The 23,638-nt window shown below is 41.8% G+C and overlaps 1 protein-coding gene across 1 annotated transcript in view; it reads left to right on the top strand.

Annotated features, from left to right (window-relative positions):
- TENM1 (teneurin transmembrane protein 1) overlaps positions 1-23,638 on the top strand; it is a 1,003,294-nt gene that overhangs the window by 595,242 nt on the left and 384,414 nt on the right. The window contains exon 8 of the mRNA XM_080653537.1: positions 20,767-21,005. Coding sequence (XP_080509663.1) covers positions 20,767-21,005 — 239 coding nt within the window. The remainder of the gene's footprint in view (positions 1-20,766; positions 21,006-23,638) is intronic.

Here is a 23,638-nt window from a genome sequence, read left to right as displayed (position 1 = left end):
TCCAACAAAATTTCTTGATAAAAACTCTCAGCAAGGTGGGAATAGAGGGATCATACCTCAATATAATAAAAACCTTATATAATAAACCTAAAGGCAATATCATACTGAATGAGAAAAAACAAACAAACCACCATTTCCCCTAAGAACAGGAACAAGACAGGGATGCCCACTCTCACCACTCCTGTTTGACATAGTACTGGAAGTACTTGCCATAGTGATCAGACAAAGGAAGAAATAAAAGGCATCCAAATTGAAAAGAAGTAAAACTGTCATTATTCACAGATGACATGATATTGTACATAGAAAACTCTAAAGACTCCATAAGAAAACTACTAGACTTGATATATGATTCGGCAATGTAGCAGGATACAAAATTAACACCCAGAAATCTAATGCTTTTTTATACGCCAATAATGAACTCACAGAAAGAGAAACTAAAAAATCAATCCCATTTACCATTGCAAAAAAAAATTAAGATACCTAGGAATAAACTAAACTAAGGACATAAAAGACCTGTACTCAGAAAACTGCTGGACATTGAAAAAAGAGAGTGGAATACATAAACAAATGGATGAATATACTATGTTCATGGATTGACAGAATCAACATCATTAAAATGTATACTACCCAAAGCAATCTATAGATTCAATGCACTCCCCATTAAGATACCAATGGCATATTTCACAGACCTAGAACAAACTCAAAAAATTCATCTGAATTAAAGGAGACCTCGAATAGCCACAGCAATCTTGAGAAAGAAGAACAAAGTCGGAGGGATCACAATACCAGATATCAAGCTATATTACAATGCGACTGTTCTTAAAACTGCCTGGTACTGGCACAAGAACAGACATATAGATCAATGGAACAGAACAGAGAACCCAGAAATCCATCCAAGCCATTATGCTCAATTAGTATTTGACAAAGGAGGTAAGAGCATAAAATGTAATCAAGACAGTCTCTTCAATAAATGGTGTTGGGGAAATTGGTCCGATATATGCAAAAAAATGAAGTTAGACCACCAACTTACACCATACACAAAAATAAACTCAAAATGGATAAAGGACGTAACTGTAAAATGGGAAACCATAAAACTTCTACAAGAAGTCATAGGCAGCAAAATAGCAGACATTTATTGTAGCAATATCTTTACTGATACAGCTCCTAGGGCAATAGAAACTAAGGAGAAAATAAACAAATGGGACTGCATCAAAATAAAAAGCTTCTGCATTTTTAGCAAAAGAAACCATCTACAAAACAACAAGAAAGCCCACTGCATGGGAGAACATATTCGCTAATGTTATCTCTGATAAGGGCCTAAACTCCAAAATTTATAGGGAACTCATACATCTTAACAAAAAGATAAACAATCCAATTAAAAATGGGCAAAAGACTTAAATAGACACCTTTCAAAAGTAGACATACAGAAGGCCATGAAACATATGAAAACATGCTCAAAGTCACTAATCATCTGAGAGATGTGAACCAAAAGAACAATGAGGTACCATCTCACACCTGTCAGAATGGCTATCATTAACAGTTCAACAAATGACAAGTGCTAGTGAGGATGTGGAGAAAAGGAACCCTCATGCACTGCTGGTGGGAATGCAGAATGGTCCAGCCACTGTGGAAAACAGCATGGAGTTTCTTCAAAAAATTAAAAATGGTACTCTCATTTGACCCCGTAAACCCACTTTTAGGAATATATCCCAAGAAACCAAAAACACCAATCAGAAAGGATATATCCACCCCTATGTTCATAGCAGCACATAGCTAAGATTTGGAAACAACCTAAGTGCCCATCAACAGATGAGTGGATTAAAAAACAGATGTACATCTACACAATGGAATACTATCTTATATAATAAAAGCCTAATATGCTAAGTGTCCAGTCATCCAGTTGGCCGTTCAACCAATCATAGCATAATCTACCTAATTAAAGAATAACATGCTAATTGAAGATACCTTTGCGACGCCCACCAGCCAATCAGGAGTGAGTATGCAAATTAACCCAACAAATATGGTGGGTTAATTTGCATATGCAGGTGCTGAGCGGCCAGGGGTGGCTCCGGGCCTCTGGGCAGCGTGGGAAGACAGAAAGATGGCTCCAGGCTGGAGCGGAAAGGCTGCTCTGGCCAGAGTGAAGGCGGTGCTGGCAGCCAGGGGAAGGAAGGCCCATTCTTGCATGAATCTTCATGTATCAGGCCTCTAGTATGCTAATGATATGCTAAGGCCACTCAGCTGCTTGCTATGATGTGCACTGACCACCAGGGGGCAGACAGTCAAATGGTCGACCAGTTGCTATGACGTACACTGACCAGTAGGGGGCAGATGCTCCGACCAGTAGGTTAGCTTGCTGCTGGGGTCCGGCCCATCGGGACTGAGCGAGACAGGCTGGACACTCCCTGGAGCCCTCCTGTGGTCCCTCCCTGATCCCAATCGTGCACCGGTGGGGTCCCTTGGCCTGGCCTGTGCCCTTTTGCAATCTGGGACCCCTTGGGGGATGTCAGAGAGCCAGTTTCAGCCTGACAGAGGAACAACCGGTCACTATGATGCTCACTAACCACCAGGAGGCAGACACTCAACGCAGGAGTTGCTCCCTGGTGTTCAGTGCACTCCCACAGGGGGAGTGCTGCTCAGCCAGAAGCCTGCAGTGCTAAGGATGTCTGACTGATGACTTAGGCCCACCCCCGGGGGCTCCCAAACTGTGAGAGGGTGCAGGCCAGGCTGAGGGACACCTCCTACCCAAGTGCACAAATTTCCTGCACCAGGTCTCTAGTGCTGCTATAAAAAAGAAAGAACTGTTTACATTCACAACAGCATGGATGGACCTGGAGACATTATGCTAACTGAAATAAGCCAGTCAGAGAAAGATAACTATCACATGATCCCACTCATTTGTGGAATATAATGAACAACACAAACTGATGAACAAAAATAGATCCAGGGACAGAGAAGCACCAATCAGACCATCAAACTTCAGAGGGATGGCAGGGGAGGGTAGAAGGGGGGTGGTAAGAGATCAACCAAAGGACTTGTGTGCATGCATATAAGCAAACCAATGAACACAGACACTAGAGTGATGAGGGTATGTGATGGGGGGTGGCGGTGGCCAGGGGGAGTTCAATGGAGGGAAAAGGAGACATATGTAATATTATATGTAATACTTTAACAATAAAATAAAAATAAAAATAATTAAATAAATGGAAGAGACGAAGAAACACTGTTGACCCCATTCTGGATCTCTAAATCTATATTTGCTTGTGATACAAATTGTTTCTTTCCTATCAAATGGCGGGGGGGGGGGGACAAATTTTAAGAGTGACAAAGAAAGAATGTTTTTCAGGAACTCAATTGCATTTTCATCATAGCACACAAAAATGTTCTCACCATTTTCTTAACAATGTAAGAAATTATTGGGTCATGGACTTACTGTAAGACCTTGGCCAACAGCTAACTTCTGTGCTTTCAGGTTTCCGCAACTATCAAATGGAAGACTAATTGTACCAAATGTTTGCAAAAGAGAATAAAACCTTGGATGATTTTATGTAAAAAACAAACAAACAAAAAACTGCATGTTCTAATAGGAGGAAAAATTTTTAGACCAAGGTTTCTGAACCACTATGACATTTCAGGCTGGACAGTTAGTTCATTGTTGTAGGTTGTCCTGTGCATTACAAGATGTGGAGCAGCATCACGGTCTTCTACCCATTACATACCAGTAGCAACTTCCCGTCCATTGTGACAACCAAAAATGTCTCCAGACATTGCCAGATGTTCCCCGTGGGCCAATTTCTCCCCAGTTGAGAAACACTATTTTAGATTAATGATGATGCAAATCCATTGTTTCCTTACCTGGTCACTTCATTCAACCCCTCTTCAGACTCTAAGAGTTTCTATTTCCCCTCCCATCTTCTCTGTTTCTATTCCTTTCCTCTGGAGTCTTAGCTGGAGGGTTTAGGTAATTCTCCAGTCTATAGTGCTATTTGGGTTGGAAACCATAGCTATAGACTGAATGTTTATATCTCCCCCAAATTCATATATTAAAAACTTAATCCCCAAATTGATGGTATTAGGTGGAGCCTTTGCAAGATTAGTATCCATCCAAAGGAGACCTCAGATTCTCCCTAGCCCCTTCCGCCACATGAGAACACTGTGAGAAGTTGGCAGTGTGCAACACGAAGAGGTCCTTCACCAGAACTCAATAATGCTGGCATCCTGATCTTGTAGCCTTCAGAACTGTGAAAAACATATTTCTGTTGTTTATAAGACACCCAATTTATGGCATTTTGTTATAGCTTCCTGAATGGACTAAAACAACCACGGAATTAAATCCATTTAGCTCTAAGCTCCCCACATCCTGTCGATTGGTTTCTTTTTAATATAGTGGCAATTCCTCATATAATTTTATCCCCAATTAACTTGTCACCCTGTATTTCTGTATAAGAGCAAGAAAAATATTTTTTGACACAGTGAATATACACCTGTTTATGCTTACATTTAATTGACTTGTGTTCTGGGAATGTAAAAAACTGAAAAAATGCAGTGTTATTCTCCAGTCTATAGTCATTGCTGATTATTTAGATTGGATCTAGACAACTGACAGCATGGGATGGGGAACCTTTTTTCTGCCAAGGGCCATTTGGATATGTATAACATCATTCAAGGGCCATATAAAATTATCAACTTAAAAATTATCTGGCTGTATTTGGTCAAACATTTAATTAACTCACCCCTAATGCCTTGGCAGGGCCAGACTAAATGATTTCACCCAAGGTCCAGACATTCCATACCCCTGGCCTACAGCAAGGAAGGCCAGAGTGACCCCAGAACAACTAATGAGTGGTCCTCTACCTTTGCATATACAGTCTTATCTATTTATCTACCATCTACCTATCTATAAAATTTCCTTTCTTATTCATTTATTTTCCCTTCTACATTCTTCATTCTCCCTAGGTTCATTCTTTATTCTCTCTCTCCTGCCTATACTTGAGATCTACACTACTCTTGGGCATTTCTCAGCTCTTCTGATATTATTGTTTGCTAAAATGCTCACAAGGACACAGAAACCTGAAAGAAAATGGCACATTTGGGAAAACTACACATGGGATAGGATGGCCAGAGCTTAGGGGACATTGGGGACAATAGCAGTACTGAGCCAGAGAGGCGTGCAGAGGCCAGATTGTGAAGGACCTTATAAAAGTAGTACACCTTCATTTCAAAAATAGGGGAGGAAAAAAACAGGAAATCACAAAGAAAATTAACTATAAATTCTATCTCCCAAATATAGTTATGATTAAGATTTCTGTATGTGGTCCTGGCCGGGTAGCTCAGTTTGTTAGAGTGCTATCCCAATACACCAAGGTTGTGGGTTCAATCTCCAGTCAGGGCATATATAAGAATCAACCAATGAATGCATAAATAAGTGGAACAACAAATCCATCTCGCTCTCGCTCTCACTCTCTTTCTCTTCATCCCTCCTTCTTTCCCTCCCCCTTTCCCTTTCCTCCTTTCCCCCCTCTCTCTCTAAAATCAATCAATCAATAAATAATTTCTGTATCTTTTCTTCTAGATCAGATCTCTGTGCAGTCAATTTGGAGTTGTTCTTCATTTTGTTTTTGTGTGGCACAGTTGTGATTGTGATACAGTAGGTGTACCAGTTAAAAATGCGGATGTTTTTCAGTAGATGGAGCTACACATATGTTGGTATATATGTGATTTGATATGTATGCTATTTTGTTGTATTGACAACAAGCTTCAAAACTCCATATGCCAAAGTTGCTGAAGGTGTTAACATCATAGATAGTTTTACACTTAAAAATGTTGAATTTCGTGCCAAAAAATAGAGCATTTGCGGGAAGTTTTAATTCATTACTTTATTTTGAAGAAAAAGTTATCATATACTTCTGGAAGCTTATGGTGAACATGTTCCATCTCAAGATACTTGTGAACACTGCTTTAAACACTTTAAAAGTCATGATTTCAATGTGAAAGACAAAGAACTTCCAGGTCAACTGAAAAAGTTTGAAGATCAACAATTACAAGCATTATTGGATGAAGATGCATGTCAAACTCAAAAACAACTTGCAGAAAGATTAAATGTTGCTCAGCAAACAATTTCTGATCATTTACAAGCAATGGGAAAGATTTTAAAGGAAGGAAAATGGGTGCTACATCAACTGAACAAAAGACAACTGGAAAACCAAAAAGTCATCAGTAAAATGTTGCTTCAATGGCATGAAAGAATCATTTTTGCATCGAATTGTGACTGGCAATGAAAAGTGGGTTTATTTTGAGAATCCCAAATGCACAAAAACATGGGTTGGTCCAAGTCAACCATCAACATCGACTGCAAGGCCAAATCACTTTGGAAAGAAGATAATGCTCTGTGTTTGGTGGGATCAGGAAGGTATGGTGTATTATGAGCTTCTAAAACCAGGTGAAACCATTAATACTGATCGCTACTGACAACAAATAATCAATTTGAACCACACTTTGATGGTGAAATGACCAGAATGTGCCAGAAGACACACAAAGTAATTTTGCTTTCATGATGATATACCATCACACACTTCAAAACCAGTTAAAGACACATTAAAAGATCTTGCCTGGGAAGTATTAACCCACCCGCTGTATTCACCAGACCTTGCTCCTTCAGATTACCACTTGTTCTGATCGATGGCACATGCACTTTCTGAACAGTACTTCAAAACATAGGAAGAAGTGGAAAATTGGGTCTCTGAATCGTTTGCCTCAAAACAAGAAAAATTCTATTGGGACAGTATCCACAAATTACCTGAAAGATGGGGGAAATGTGTAGCTAGCAATGGGCATTACTTTGAATAAAGCACTTTTGATGTTTCTCTTGAAATTATCATGTGTTCTTTGATTACAAGATCCACCATTATTAACCGGTACATCCAGTATATATATGAATTTTGCTTTTTTCCCCCAACATGGAAAATTGCTTATTGCCTTAGAAAGTGTCTGATTAATGGGAAAATAAATGCTTTACAATTAAATCAAGTAAAAAGGATGTTTTTAAAAATATTACAGGATAAGCTCACAGGCAAAAGAAAGGGCAATCAGAGGCCTAATGAGAGATGGAACTCTCTTCATCATTCTATTTCTTTCTGGGGCCACATGATATCTCATCTCTGCTTCTCTATGCACATATGTTCTATTCTTAGTGTTCACTCTTTATGGGATTTCTTTATCTGCTCCTATATTATGCTTTAACTCTAGCTATGGCTCAATGTGACCATGCATCTTGGTTTCACTAGTTGACTGAGTTTCTGTGTCTAAATTTCTTGGAGGAGAGAGAGAGAGAGAGAATGAATGGTAATATGATTGTCTTTGAGGTTGGATACCCAATTCTTGTCCAATTAACTGTGGCTGCAAGAATTAGAGAGTGGGGTTGGTAAAGTCATGCATAAGGATAATCTTTTCAGGGCATTGTGCTTAGAGACAATTATCAGCATTTGCTTATGTGGTTAAAAATTCTTAATATTTTTCATGACTTTATAATATTCCATGGAATGAATGTCCTAGGCTCCTTCATATTTCTTTTAGGCAGTGGATGAGGAAGAAGATTGAGGACAATCAATGGGAAGTTTTTGTTTGTTTTTAATATATTTTTATTGATTTCAGAGGAGAAGGGACAGGGAGAGAGAGATAGAAACATCAAATGATGAGAGAGAATCATTGATCTGCTGCCTCCTGCATGCCCCCTACTGGAGATCGAGCTGGCAACCCAGGCATGTGCCCTGATGGGGAATCAAACCATGGCCTCCTGTTTTATAGGTCGATCGATGTTCAACCACTGAGCTACACCTGCCGGGGCTCAGTGGGAAGTTTTTAGGGGTGAAGACTGGAAGTGTCAAATACCACTTTTGCTCAAACTTAAGATTTTTTTTAGCCAGAACTCATAAACATAACCATACCTAACAGAAATGATAATTATGAAATGTAGTCAATTTGTATGTTCAGGAAAAATGGAGAACACAGATGTTGGTCAGTAGTGGGCACTCTGCTTCAGGCCACATGCTATTTTGAGGCTGATATTTCAGAGGACATCAACACCTTTTGCCAGGTTATCCCTTAGAGAAATGTTATAGGTTAGAGTACTGATTTGAGTGGCATTTCTTATTTTTTGGCATTATAGAACATTCTTGCCTTTAATGTACTTATGCCTATGACTTTCAAAGAGATGAAAGCTAATGTCTACCTCATACAGTTATTGTGAGGATTTAGTGAGGAAGAAAACACAAAGTTTTTTTTTTCTTTCTTTATTGATTAAGGTATTACTATGTGTCCTTATCCCCCCATTGTCCCCCAACTCCCCCACTCATGCCCTCACCCCCCTGGTGTCTGTGTCCATTGGTTAGGCTTATATGCATGCATACAAGTCCTTTGGTTGATCTCTCTCCCTTACCCCCACCCTCCCCTACCTTCCCTCTGAGGTTTTGAGCATCTGATTGATGCTTCTCTGTCTCTGGATCTGTTTTTATTCATCAGTTTATGTTGTTCATTATATTCCACAAATAAGTGAGATCATGTGATATTTTAGCAGAGTACCTGGCACTTAGTAGAGCAAACATGTCAAACTCGCGGCCTGTGGGCTGCATGCGGCCCACAACGAATACTTTTACGGCCCAGCCAATATAACGGTATATAAGAAATGTTTTAATAAAAATTTCGTAACTTAATTTTTACAAGATCCTGTTATACATAATTATTAATATCGAACTACAACGTTCGCTAATGACTGATTACTATAATCATGTTGCATTCATTTTCCTTACGCACCTTATGCACAGGCGCACCATTTCTCTCCACTAATACTAGCAGCAAATATTTTAGCAGCCAACTGTCACATCATTAGTCTTGGACTGATTTGTTTGGTGTGCGTAAATAGGAAATTTTTCTCTTTCAGAGAACAAGAAAAATAGGTTTATTTGTGTTACGCTTATTAATTTGTGCAGTTATTAAGTGTCTGGTAAGTTAATGTTCAAGAACAAATATTAATTTTTATTAAATGTTCTATTATTTTATGTTAATGATTACTAATTTATTTCAGCCCTTTGTATTCAGCATATCTCTACCAAAATAAACCTACGTTTCTATGAAAATTGAAGCTTTTGTTTTTTTGTGGCCCACATAAACTTAAACCTTGTTTATTTGGTCTGTGTTAGCCTTTGAGTTTGACATGCTTGTAGAAGAAGCTCAATAAAAGGTCACTACTGTTACCATTATCATTAACAGTGATCATTTCTAATTATTAGTATTTTCATTAACAGTAATTCATTACCCAAATGCCTCACAGAAACAGATGAAATGTGCATCAACTATTTCTTTTATTCTTTTGTTTCTTTTAAATTATTGTAAAACAAAAGGAAAGCATATAGTTGTCCTTTTACATTTGATAAACCAAGGGATAATTACTTACAAGTGAAACACTTATTTTAGAGTTCCAAAGTCCCATTCATTCTGTACAGTGAATTAGGAGTCTTTTAGAAGAAGCAAAGGCATTATACAAATCAATATATATTCACTGAGTATCTTTGGAGTATGAGACAACATACTTGGAAATTAAGACCTAGGCCCTGCCCTCAAGGAATGTATACTCTGGAGGCGGTTGAAGGGGGAGGGCAGACATTATTTATGATAAAGAGAGGAGAGGATGCCCTGGCCAGTGTGGTTGTTGGTTGGGCATTGTCCCGTGCACTGAAAGGTTGCTGGTTTGATTCCTGATCAGGGCACATTCCTAGGTGGTGGGCTCAATTCCCAGTAGGGGGTACACAGGAGGCAGCCAATCAATGTTCTCACTCACATCAATGTTTCTCGCTCTCCCTCTCTCAAAATCAATATAATAGCTTTAAAAGTAAATAAAAATAAAAGAGGAGGGGAAATAAAAGCCACAGAATGATTTTAAGAAGAGCTCTCCCATAATTATAGTACTTACAAAATCATAAGACTACCAATCTAGACCATAGAGTGGTGCCATTTAAGAATAGATTGTAGAACTAAAGTTTAATCCTAGAAAAAGTAAGGCTTAGACAAGGTATACAGCAAATCTTTTAAAAATTTATAAATGACATGGAGCGAGTATAGACTTTTTATGAACTCTTGACATATAAGGTTTGGAGGGGACATATGGATGGGTTGGCTTAAAATTTTGAAGAAAGGACCCTGGGACAAATAAAATAAAATCCTTTATTATGTAGCTTTTAGTAGAGAAGTACAACTTGTTACCCCAGAAAGTTGTCCAAGCTGATAATGACAGTTAAAATCAATAAGAGAGTATCAAGAATGGGCTATTAAGGGAAGACTAGAGATGTTGAGATTGATATCTTGGCCAGACACCATGCTTTTTCACAAACCAACACTAGGTAGCCTTGTCAGAGATGAAAATGGGGTGATCTAGCATAGCATTTTGTTTTCTTTTCTTGTGATTTTGGAGGCATAAGAATAAATGACTCTGAATACACATTTCTCCAAAGAAGATATAAAAATAGCCATCAAGCAAAAGAAAAGATGCTCAACATCACTAATCAACAGAGAAATGTAAATCAAATCCACAATGAGATGTCACCTCACACCCATTAGGATGGCTACTCTCACAAAAATACAAAATATGTGTGAACAAGAATATAGAGAAATTGGAACCCTTGTGTATCATTGGTGGATTGTAAAATGATGCAACTTCTATGGAAAACAGTATGGGGGTTCCTCAAAAGTTAAGAATAGAGCTATATGATCCAGCAATCCCACTCCTCGGTATATATATATATATATATATATCCAAAAGAATTTAAAGCAGTATCTCAAAGAGATATTTGCACACCCATGTTCATAGCAGCATTATTTATAACTAGAGGCCCAGCACACAAAATCGTGTGGGTAGGGTTCCTAGGCCTAGCCTACGATCAGGGCCATATTCTTTCCATTCGCCAGTCCCTAGGCCAAACACCACCTCCACCGCCAGGGCAGGTAGGTCACAGGCGTGCCCCGCAGCTTTCATCAGCACTGCAAGCCCCAGCAGCAGTAGCAGTGGCAGCGGCAGCAGTGGCGCCTGCATGAGCAGCCCCAAGCAGGCAACGCATTCTATCAGTGGCTGGCCCAGCCCATGTGCATGGAGGTGAAGTTGCCAGTACTCACTTTCCCACGGGCCTGAGCCCCTAAGCAGCCAGGGATGAGCTGGAGATCCCAACAGCCTGACAGCCAGCCCGGTCCTCCCACCACCCACCCTGGTTCCCCCATTCACCATCACTGATCCATCAGAGCCAGCAGGCCAGGGGGAGGGACCAAGAGGTCAGCCATTCCACCAGCTTGCCAGTCCCCAATCCCACCCCACCACACCCACCTGCTTCCCCGTGGTTCCCCATTTGCCTATGGGCGGGAGTGGAAGGGTGGGGAGGTGGGGGAGGGGAGGGACCGAGAGGTGGTCAATGCACCTCATGGCGACTGGTTAAGCAGTCGTTCTGGTCATTATGCTTATGGTCCCTGGCCTTTTATTTTATAGAATAGCCACGAAGTTAAAGCAGCTCCAATGCCCTACAAATGAATGGATCAACAAAATGTGGTATATAGACAATGGAATATTATTCAGCCTCGAAAGGAAGGAAATCCTATCATATGCTACACATGGATGAACCTTTAGGACATTGTATTAAGTGAAATAAACCAGTCACAAAAAGACAAGTACTGTATGATTCCACTTACATGAGGTGTCTAAAGTTGTCAAATTCATAGAAACAGAAAATAGCATTGGTGGTTACCAGGAACTGTGGGGAGGGGGGAAGAGAAAAATTGTTGTGTAATGAGTATAAAGTTTCAGATTTGCATGTTTAAAATGTTCTGGAGATCTGTTTTCCAACAGTGTAATATACTTAACACTACTTAACTGTACATTTCAAAATGGTTAGGATGGTAAATTGTATTTTTGTGGGGGGTTATCACAATACAAATGCATTTCATAATTTTTAAAAAGAATATTTAAATCCTAGATTCCACTATCCTATCTGAATGTTATTTGGTCCTAATAATTGACTCAAGGCCTTTTCAATGCAGTCTTATTTTTTATTTTTTAAAAAACAACCTCAGCTTCTAACTGGAGGTAAGTTGAATTTCTTCCTCTAGATATAAAAATGAGTCAGATACTTATAGCTAAGGGAATACAAGTTTAGATATTCATCTCATAAGTATATGTACAAGATGTAAAAGAAAAAAATCCATTGGTTATTTATGAATCTGTTGTTACAAAGCTGTAGATTTTTGTCTCTTTCCTATAGAATTTTAAGTGCCACATTATATCACATTATTTAGTGCTAATAGATACCCTCAGAATTATGTAGTGTGAGGGGCTTAAAAAGAGAAAGTACATTTTCCCTTTTTTATAGATGATTTTAAAATCCTTACAGGAGCATTTATTATATTCCCATTTACCACCACTGGGTCTCATCAGTCTTGAAGATATTTTTTTTTCAATTTCCTTATATGCCCATTTCCTTTGGCAATACCTTGCTTTTCCTTTTTAAATTTGAACTTGAATATTAAAACAGATGCAAAGGAGAGTACTACTTACACATAAACTCTTGAACTGCATTTTTATCATTTGCTCTGTGGAAAAAAATCCAATTGTATGAAATTGATAGCAACATTTTAGTATATCCTCAGGTCCCCAGGGAAAAGCAATATGCTTAGACAGATGATCTGATTTTATGAGCACATAGCTGAAGTCTAGCACTGTGCATTTGTCTTTATGCAGCTACTTTTTTCAGGGACTGTGAAAACACATTTAAGCAGTAACTTCACTTTCCAACTATGTCCTGCAAAGCCTATGACAATGCAGAGCATTTGCATTGCTGTTTTTTTGTGATACACATTAAAGTAGAGAGATCTCCTTCAGCATAGAATCTTAATCTGAGCTTGTTAATAAGAAAACAGGAATCTTAGTATATGAACTCATTTTATTATCTCCCCTCACTGAGGACTGTGATTTGGATTCCATTCAAATATGAATTAGTTTAAATGTTGCTCTGCTGCCAACTGTTGAATTTATTCATTATACTGTAATATTTTACTTATGAAACTACATTTGGAAATCCTTTGGTGTATATCAAGATGAAATTACAGTGCTCAGGGATATTGATTATTGCTTGTAATTGCCATCATAATAGCCAACAATGCTGTCTTTTTTGTGGTCCTTTTTTCTGCTTCTTAATGATCTACCAAACCAAATCAATATCCAACATATTGGGCCACTTATGATGTCTCAAAAATCCAATTGTTTTCCTTCTTAAATATGCAAAGGATCGAAGATTATATCTTCAAACATTGAATAAAAGAGCTCCATACTGCTGGGCTTCTCTTTTATCCGATAGGAACATATCAGAGTGTTGCTGTACAGGATCTTTTATACGTGATATTTGTCAACTCCAGAGTAACCACAGGGCAGGGGTGAGGCGATGGGGAAACAACCCCACTCTGCTGTCTGCAAAATGCTACACTTTTGACTCACTAGTCCCGTGGTTGGCAAACTGCGGCTCGCGAGCCACATGCGGCTCTTTGGCCCCTTGAGTGTGGCTCTTCCACAAAATACCATGGCCTGGGCGAGTCTATTTTGAAGAAGTGGCGTTAGAAAAAGTTTAAGTTTAAAAAATTTGGCTCTCAAAAGAAATTTCAATCATTGTACTGTTGATATTTGGCTCTGTTGACTAATGAGTTTGCCGACCACTGCACTCGTCAATTAGATGCCCAAAAGGGGAAAACACAGGCTGGGGGAGCTAACCAGACATTAAAGAAGAAATCCATTTCCTTGTGACATGGGGACAATGATTTCAGGGTCTAAAAAGAAAGTGCATTCAGATGGAAGGAGCATAATGCTATGTCACTTTTTCAATAAAATATATGTATTCTTATTTCTACTATATAATGTTTCTCCATTCTGGGGATAAATTTGAGTGACTTTAGAAGCAGCAGTGACTCCTTTAGGTTCTTAACAACGAAAGAATAGCTTCTTTGTAATGCTTCCCCATTCATCCAAAATAGTTATGATATTTAAAAGGTACTATAAAAGCATGTGACATGAAGGAGAATAGATATGTATCCTGTAGTACTGCTAGAATAGATTGTATTTGTTTAACCTGATTCAATTAACCCAGGAGATTAGAACCTGGTGCTCATCCAGTGGAGACTGTGGTTGGCAGGTAGTGTGGGCCAAGGGAAATACAGCATTTGGAAAGCAACCCGATCCCAAGTTCATTCATGTCTTTAGACTACCTATGTTACCTTTACATAATTCACTTTTATTCTCTGGGTCTTGGTTTACCTAACTACAAAATGAGGTGTTGGGCTACTGATTTCTGAGATTTCTTCCAACTCTGATTCTCATTATTTTGTCATTGGTCCCAAAGGAACAGGCTAATAGCATGGCTCAATCCAGTATTATCCATATGCCAAAATCAATAGCAAGCATGCTTCTTCTGTGCCTTTACAGGCCTGGATTCAAATCTTAGTATGTTCACTAACTGCATAACCCTAGTATAGTGTACTGTAGTGTAGTGGGTAAGAGGGTGGCTCTGTAGCCAAACTTCTTGGGTTTGAAACTCAGCTTCACGTTACTAGTTTTGAGACCATGGACAAGTTACTTAACCTCTCTGTGCATCAGTTTTCTTATCTATCTGGCAGTACTTAGGTAATAGGGTTGTTGTGAAGATTAAATAAAATACTCTGAAGTATTTAGAACAATGCCTGGCACAAATAAGCATTTAACAAATGTTAACTTCTTATTATCATTATGATAAGTACAACTACCACTCTACTACTAAACCTCATTTGGCTTCTGTTTCATCATCTGTAAGATTAGAATAATAGTATCAACCTTACAGATGTATGAGGATTAAAATAATGCATATAAAGTACTTACTTTGATGCCTGAACTTCTTAGGTGCTCAATAAATCATGTTCACATTAATAGGACCAACTATGCATATGGTGGGTGTTAGCCAGTGCAATTTTTTTCACTTACCTTCCCCCAATCTCTTTGATACTAGTTCCAAAAGCAATATAAGGTTAAGGCATGAAAGTTTTTAAAATACCCTTATTATGCAAAGGGAACACAAATTATTATTTTTCCATGAATATATATATATATATATATATATATGTATATATATACAGTTTTTAAAGTTTAAAATTTATATCCTACTAGAGGCCCGGTGCATGAATTTGTGCACAGGTGGGGTTCCTCAGCTTGGCCAGCAATCAGGGCCGATTGGGGCCAGGGGGTGGGGGGAGGGACCGCGGGAGTTTGGCTGGCTGCAGGAGGTTGGCTGTGGTAGCATACTAACCTCCAAGGGGCAGCTCCTGTGTTGAGTGTCTGCCCCCTGGTGGTTAGTGTGCATCATAGCCACTGGTCAACCGGTCATTCAGTTGACCAGTCGTAATGGTCGCTTAGGCTTTTATATATGTAGATTTCCAAAACTGTCTTAAAGCCTACCTTTTTCTACTTGGTGATATCTGTAATTATTTTTTCTAGTGAATAGATATACTTTTACAATACAATTTGTAATGCTGCACAGTATTCTACTATGTGTTTATAAAAGAACTAGAGGCCTGGTGCACAAAATTTGTGCATGGGTAGGGTCCCTAGGCCTGGCTGGTAATCAGGATCCATCAGGTTCCCCACCTCCCTGCCCCTGCCTCCTCTTTCCCTCACCACCCATGTGCCGCCACCGTGGGGTTCCCCCCACCTCCCCACCTCCTTGCCTCCTCCTTTCCTCACTCCCTCAGCACCCCACCACCACTGCTGGTCACCCACCATGTTCTGCACCACCCCCTGGTGGTCAGCACACACCATAACAGCAAACTCTCGGTCTCCGGGTCAAATTCCTGAGGGGACGCTTTGCATATTAGCCTTTTATATATAGAGATATACTGAACCACATACCTACTACTGTGCATTTGGGTATTTATTTTTTGCTATTATAAATAACACTTCAATGAGTGAATTCTTATATGCATTGTCATACATATCATTCTGAGGATAAATTCATATGGGCATAATTATTGGGCCAAAGAATATGCTTATTTGAAAACTTCTGATGTGTAATGCCAAGTTACCCTCCATAAAGGCTTGTGACTTTGGACTCCCCTCAGCAACCCAGCCCTAAAGCAAAATTCTCCATTGTGGATATTTTTCATTAACTGGCACATAGAGAGTTCATATATATATATATAAATATAAATATAAATATAAATATAAATATAAATATAAATATAAATATAAATATAAATATAAATATAAATATATACACATATATATATACTAGAGGCCCAGTGCACGAAATTTGTGCATGCACAGGGGGAGTCCCTCAGCCCGGCCTGCACACTCTCCAATTCGGGACCCCTTGGGGGATGTCTGACTGACTCTTGCAATCTGGGACCACTGGCTCCTAACTGCTTGCCTGCCTGCCTGATCGCCCCTAACTGCTCCCCTACTGGCCTGATCACCCCTAACTGCTTGCCTGCCTGCCTGATCACCCCTCACTGCTCCCCTAATGGCCTGATCACCCCTAACTGCTCCCCTGCTGGCCTGATCGCCCCTAACTGCCTCTGCCTCACCCCTCACCTGGGACTCAGGATTCCCTCCTCTGGCCAGTCGCAGGCACCCAGGACCCTGGCTTCCCTCCCTCTGGCCGGCCACAGTCATCCAGGACCCAGGCTGGCTTCGCCTGGGCCGGCCGCAGCTGCAGGGGACTGTGAGTGGATGGCTTCGCCCGGGTTGCAGCTGCAGGCACAGCCGGTGGCACCCAGGACTGCGGGGCAGGTGGCTTATCCCTCTCCCGGGCTGCAGGTGCAGGTGCAGCCATTGACACCCAGGGCCATGAGGTGTTCAGCTTGTCCCTCTCCCTGGCCGCAGCCCCAGTTGCTGGCACCCAGGAATGTAGGGTGGGCGGCTTGTTCCTATCCCAGGCTGCAGCCTGGCTGGTCTCCATTCCTCTCTCATGAGCTCATTTGTGCCTGGCTTGTCCCCATTTCTCTCTCCCCAGTGTTGAGTGTCTGAGCCATTATGGCCTGATGACCATTTGCGTATTAGCTCTTCATTACATAGGATATATATATACTATCTAATAAAAGAGAAACGTGCAAATTGACCGTACCTCTGCTATGACCACCAGCCAATCAGAGTGAGTATGCAAATTAACCCAACAAAGATGGCAGCAGCCATGGAGCTGGAGCAAGCAGGAGGCTTGGGTTGCCCCGGGCGATGGAGGAAGCCAAGCTTCCCACCTGCCCTGGCCGGCCCTGGCCTCTGCTCAAGGCTACAAAGTTTCAATTATAGAAGATAAATAAATCCAGGTACCTGCTTCCAGCCAGCCCTGTCCTCCGCTCAAAGAGGCACTGAAAAAAAGAAAAAGAAAAAATGAGGGGCTGGGAGCTTGAGTCGCTGGGGGGCATGGCCAACCTGCAAACAGCCATCAGCCCCTCACCCAGGCTGGCCAGGCACCCCAGTGGGGACCCCCACCCTGAAGGGGGTGTGGCCAACCTGAAAACGGCCCTCAGCCCCTCACCCAGGCTGGCCATGCCCCCATGGAGTAAGAGTACCCACTGGGGGGGCGGGGCCAGCCTGAAAACCACCATCAGCCCCTCACCCAGGCTGGCCAGGCACCCCAGTGGGGACCCCCACCCTGAAGGAGGTGTGGCCAGCTTGAAAACAGCCCTCAGCCCCTCACCCAGGCTGGCCATGCCCCCCCCAGTAAGGACCATCACCCCATGGGGGCGTGGCTGGCCTGCAAACCACCACAGGCCACTCGCCCAGGCCGCCCCACACCCCAAGGGAACCCCCACCCTAATCCGGGACACCCTTCAGGGCAAACAAGCCGGCCCCCACCCGTGCATTAGTATAGGACTTTATCTATACTAATAAAAGGGTAATATGCTAATTAGACTGGGAGACCTTCCAGGAGACCTTCCAGATGTTCTTCTGGACAAAGCCATGGTGGCAGGGCCAAGGTAGAGGCAGTTAGAGGCCAAGAGGGGAGGACAGTTGTGGGTGATAGGCCAGGATGGGATGGCAGTTGTGGGTGATCAGGCTGGTGGGGGGTAGGGCCATTGGGGGTAAGCAGACCAGCAGGGGGGCCAGTTGGGGGCAAGCAGGCCATCAGTGGGGGTCAGTTGGAGGTGATCAGGACAGTGGGGGGTGCAGTTTGGAGTTAGCAGGCCAGCAGGGGGGCAGTTGGGGGCAAGCAGGCCGGTGGGGAAGGAAGGTGGGGGCGAGCAGGCCAGCAGGTGGGGCAGTTGGGGGCAAGCAGGCTGGCAGGCAGAGTGGTTAGGGGCAATCAGGCAGGCAGGCAGGCAGGTGAGCGGTTAGGAGCCAGCAGTCCTGGATTGCTAGAGGGATGTCCAACTGCCAGTTCAGGCCTGATCCCTGTAAAACGGCAGTAGGACATCCTTCAAGGGGTCCCAGATTGGAGAGGGTGCAGGCCAGGCTGAGGAATATACCGCCCCCATGCACGAATTTTGTGCACCGGGCCACTAGTGTGTGTGTGTGTGTGTGTGTGTGTGTGTGTGTGTGTGTGTGTATGCTTTTCTTTAAAAATGGAGGCTAAAAATCAGTCTTTAAATATTATTGAGGATTTATGCTTTGAAGCATATAGCACATGTACAAGGTGGTGTTGGCTTTTTGCTAGTGGAAAGGTTTTGTGTGGTAGTACATTAACATGTGGCACTGCAATGTGCTTGCTTTAGCAGTACATTTTTCTGCCCCGGGTGGCCCAGTAGAGTGATTAAGAGTAAGGGTTTTAGAGATAGAATGACCTGGGTTTCTATTCTCACTGTCATTCACTTGCTAGATTTATTTGGGGAAGTCATTTAACCTCTTCAGGCCTCTATTTCCTTTAATATGCAATGAGGATAATGTAGCCTATTTCATAAGAGTGAAGACTGAGATAGAGTGTTAACACAGCTTATGACAGTTAGCACTCCACAAGTGGAAAGTATATGCCCCCTCCCCCCAAAAAATACTTTTGCTTATTTGTTTTTGGCAACTTCTTCCATGTGAATAAATCACTACTATTTATGAAATATCCATGTTACAGTAGTCATGAGCAGTGAATAATTATCCTGTAGTAATTAAAACATGAGAGTAAAGTGAAATTATAGGACAGGCAACATTAATGTATGGAAGAAAATAATGCAAAATAGTGGCTGCCTCTGGGGGATGATGACAGGGATTTATTCAGAAAGGCAGGAGGAAATGTCCTGGGTGATGGAAATGTTCTGTCTCTTGATAGGGGTTTGGGTTGCACAGGTTATTGTATTTGTTAAATCTCAGTAAATGTACATTTAAAATTTATGCATTTCATCCTGAATAATTTTAATTGAAATATAGTATTTACATATAATGTTGTCTAAGTTTAAGGTGTGCAACACATTGATTTGATACATTTACATATTGCAATGTGATTGCCATTGTAGTGTTAGCTAACACCTCAGTTATTTCACAGAATTATTTCTTTTTTGTGATGAGAATAATTAAGATGTAGTCTCTTAATAAGTTTGATGTCTATAATACAATATTGTTGTCTGTGTTCACTGTACTGTACATCAGATCTCCAGGACTTATTTATCTACTAGTTGAAAATTTGTACCCTTAAACATCTCTCTTATTCCCCTACCCCATGCCCCAGTAACCATTCTACTGTCTGTTTTTACAAATTCATGGATGGACCTTGAGGACATTATGCTAAGTGAGATAAATTAGAAAGAGAAAGACAGATGATATATGATATCACTTATATGTGAAATCTAAAAAAAGCCAAACTTGTCATGTATAAATTCTATATTAAAAATCTATAAAAATATTAAACTCTAGATAATAATATGCAAGTTGAAATATGTGAAAAGAAGTATACTGATGTGATGTATGCAACTTACTTTGAAATGCTTAGAAACTAAGATGGACTGACGGATGAAAATAGGAATGGAGAGAAGGGTAAATATCTGATAAAATGAGTAGAGTCCAATGTTAACTGTAGAATCCAGTTGGTGAGTGTATGTTTATTCATTATATAAAAAATTTTCATGTCTGTATGTTTGACAATTTTTATAATAAAATATTGGGTGAAAATATATCTGTGAAAGCTAATCTCTAAATAAAATATTGGTTTCCAGGCCATTCAAATTACCAAATGCCTGATGATGCTTCTGTTTTTGAATCTACTCTTGAGTATCATAGTTAATGAAAGGGAACAGTATAGGAAATAACATCAAGTGTGGGAGATTAGTGCTCAGAGTGTGAGAAATTAACTAGCCAGAAAGGCAGGGAACAGAACTTCTTTCTGCTTCTTAAAGGTCTAAATAGGGGTGGGCAAACTTTTTGACTCGAGGGCCACAATGGGTTCTTAAACTGGACTGGAGGGCCGGAACAAAAACATGGATGGAGTGTTTGTGTGAACTAATATAAATTCAAAGTAAAGGAGCAGAGGGGAGAGCAAGAGAACCCTCCGCTCTTTCGGCTCCACCGGCCGGATAGAACAGCCGAACGGGCCGGATCCGGTCCGCGGGCCGTAGTTTGCCCACGGCTGGTCTAAAATCAGAAAACAAGAGGGATACACCAAGGGCAATTTGGAGCTAAATCTTAGGTACATTAAAATTGTATTGAGCCCCTCCCAGTTCCCCTGATGTTTTGAAATTAGTGGATATTCTGTTTTTGTAGCAGTTGCATTGCTAAAAGCCCAAATTTTTGTTTCCTTATCACAGACATTTCCTGTTTAAACATGGATCTGGTTCCTCCGCTATCTTCAGTGCAACCAGTCAGAACTACCCTCTGACGTCCAATACTGTGTACTCGCCGCCTCCCAGGCCACTTCCTCGAAGCACCTTCTCCAGACCTGCCTTTACCTTTAACAAACCTTACAGGTGCTGCAATTGGAAGTGCACGGCCTTGAGCGCCACTGCAATCACCGTGACTTTGGCCTTGTTACTGGCCTATGTGATTGGTAAGCCCTTTTGCCCATGTCTCACTTTTCTTCTTAATCAAAGTCTTGTTTTGCTTGGGTGGTGGTGGTTCTCTCTCAACTCTGGGTCCTACAAATTTGAACCTAGGCTTAGTATTATAAATAATGAATGGATTTCTGATTAGTTTTTTTTTACACATTCAAACCTTAAATACTGCTAAGGAGAGTATGGAATGCTATTTGAGAAGAAATATTTATGCTACTAACACAATCTTATTGATTGCAATTACTGTAGTTAACAATTTTCCCTTCAATTAAAAGGTTTGTTATGGTTTTCTCATTAGGAGTCATAAGGACCAATCTACGATAGCTTCTTAAATTATAGTTAAACAATAATAGTGCTATTAAATTTTCAGGTAGCAATTTCATTAAAGTAGTAGTTATTTGGAAGCTATCAGAAAATCCAGTGCATAATTTCTTTCCAAGAATTCAGAGTTGTAACTGGGACTTAAAGATGTATTCTTATTTCTACAAGGTAAATGGCTGCAAATCTGTGTGGTTACTGTGTTTGGGAAAGTAAAGAGAAAAACAGTTGTGAGATACTTTTCACTTTTAAGAAAAATAATTGTTTCTTCAGTCACCCTGATTAAAGTCAACCTCACTTGATAGCAAATGGTATTGATTTTTCCGGATGGCATTTTGTTTTGACTGAACATTAATTTCCTTGATCCAGTAGTTCTGCAATCTAAAATGTAAATTAACTTAAGAAACATGTATTTTGTAGAAGCACTGTTCCTAGAATGAATAGAATATCATGGTAGGAAAAAAATTCTACCCAGGTATGTCACTAATAACTTCTTTTCAGGTTTAACCCAATTTCCTAATTGAAGCAGAATGACCCAGGAATATACAAAGAATATGATTGAGAGGTAGACAAAAAGTTATTTAGATTTTCCTATAATCCTATATAAGAAAAGCCTAATAAGCAAATCAACCGAATGGCAGAATGACAGGTGGAACGACTGGTCGCTATGATGTGCACTGACCACCAGGGGGAAGATGCTCAATGCAGGAGCTGCCCCCAGCCTGCAGGCCCCAGACCAGTCAAGGCAGGTGCCAGTGGCGGGCCCTCTGATCACCCCACCGGTCACCCCACAGAGGGAGGTGACCTGTGGCAGCGGTGGGGGGGCGGGGCTGGCCAGTAAGTGGGCAGCAGTGGGGGGTAGGCCAGCCATTGAGCAGGCATTGCCAGCCCCCGCTTGCCCCGCCAGTCACCTCCAAGGTGGGTATCAGAGGGGGCCCCCCGATTGCCCTGCCGGTCACCCCACAGAGGTAGGTGACCTGTGGTGGTGGCAGGGGCCGGGGCTGGTGAACAGGCCCGGGCCAGGGCTGGTGACCAGGCTGGCCAAGGCAGGTGCCAGTGGGGCCCCCAGATTGCCCCACCAGTTGCCCCACAGATCAGCCCTGATCGCTGGCCAGGCCTAGGACCCTACCCATGCACAAATTTTGTGCACCAGTCCTCTAGTCCTATCTAATAAAAGAGTAATATGCAAATTGGCCATACCTCTGCTACACCCACAAGCCATGCCCACCAGCCAATTAGGAGTGAGTATGCAAATTAACCCAACCAAGATAGCTACAGCCACAGAGAGAGCAGGAGGCTTGGGTTTCCCTGGCAATGGAGGAAGCCAATCTTTCCGCCTTCCCTGGCCTGCCTTGGCCTCTGCTTAAGGCTACAAAGTTTCAATTATAGAAGATAAATAAACCCCAGATACCAGGGCCTCTGCTTGGGTCGCCGGGGGGCGTGGCCAGCCTGCAAACCACCACAGGCCCCTCACCCAGGTTGCTCCATAACCCAAGGGAACCCCCACCCTGATCTGGGACACCCTTCAGGGCAAACCAGCTGGCCCACACCCGTGCACCAGGCCTCTATCCTATCTAATCCTCCTATCTAATAAAAGAATAATATGCAAATTGACCATCACTCCAACACACAAGATGGCTGCCCCCATGTGGTCAAAAATGACTGACCCCATGTGGACACAAGATGGCCACCACAAGATGGCCAGCAGGGGAGGGCAGTTGGGAGGGACCAGACCTGCAAGGGAGGGCAGTTGGGGGCAATCAAGCCTGCAGGGGAGGGCAGTAAGGGGTGACTAGGCCGGCAGAGGAGGGAAGTTGGGGGCGACTGGGCCTGCAGGAAAGGGTAGTTGGGGGGGACCCAGGCCTGCAGGGGAGAGCAGTTGGGGGAAACCAGGCCTGCAAGGAAGGGCAATTAGGGCTGACTAGGCCTGCAGAGGAGGGCAGTTAGGGGCAAACAGGCTGGCAGGGGAGCAGTTAGGCATCAATCAGGCTGGCAGGGCAGTGGTTAGGGGGTGATCAGGCTGGCAGGCAGAAGTGGTTAGGGGCAATCAGGAAGGCAGGCAGGCGAGCAGTTGGGAGCCAGCAGTCCTGGATTGTGAGAGGGATGTCGAACTGACTGTTTAGGCCCGATCCTACTGGGATCGGCCTAAACGGGCAGTCAGACATCTCTCAAGGGGTCTCAGATTGGAGAGGGTGCAGGCTGGGCTGAGGAACACCGCCCCCCATGCACGAATTTCATTCACTGGGCCTTTGGTTATAAATAATAAACTAAATTTGGTTGATTCTGATTTTTTTTAAAAATTTGAACAATA

Source organism: Plecotus auritus (genome assembly GCF_963455305.1).
Source record: "Plecotus auritus genome assembly, chromosome: X".
In the NCBI taxonomy this organism is placed as follows: Eukaryota; Metazoa; Chordata; class Mammalia; order Chiroptera; family Vespertilionidae; genus Plecotus; species Plecotus auritus.
Note: the sequence above shows the minus strand (reverse complement) of the source record. Positions and strands in the feature narration are given on the sequence as shown.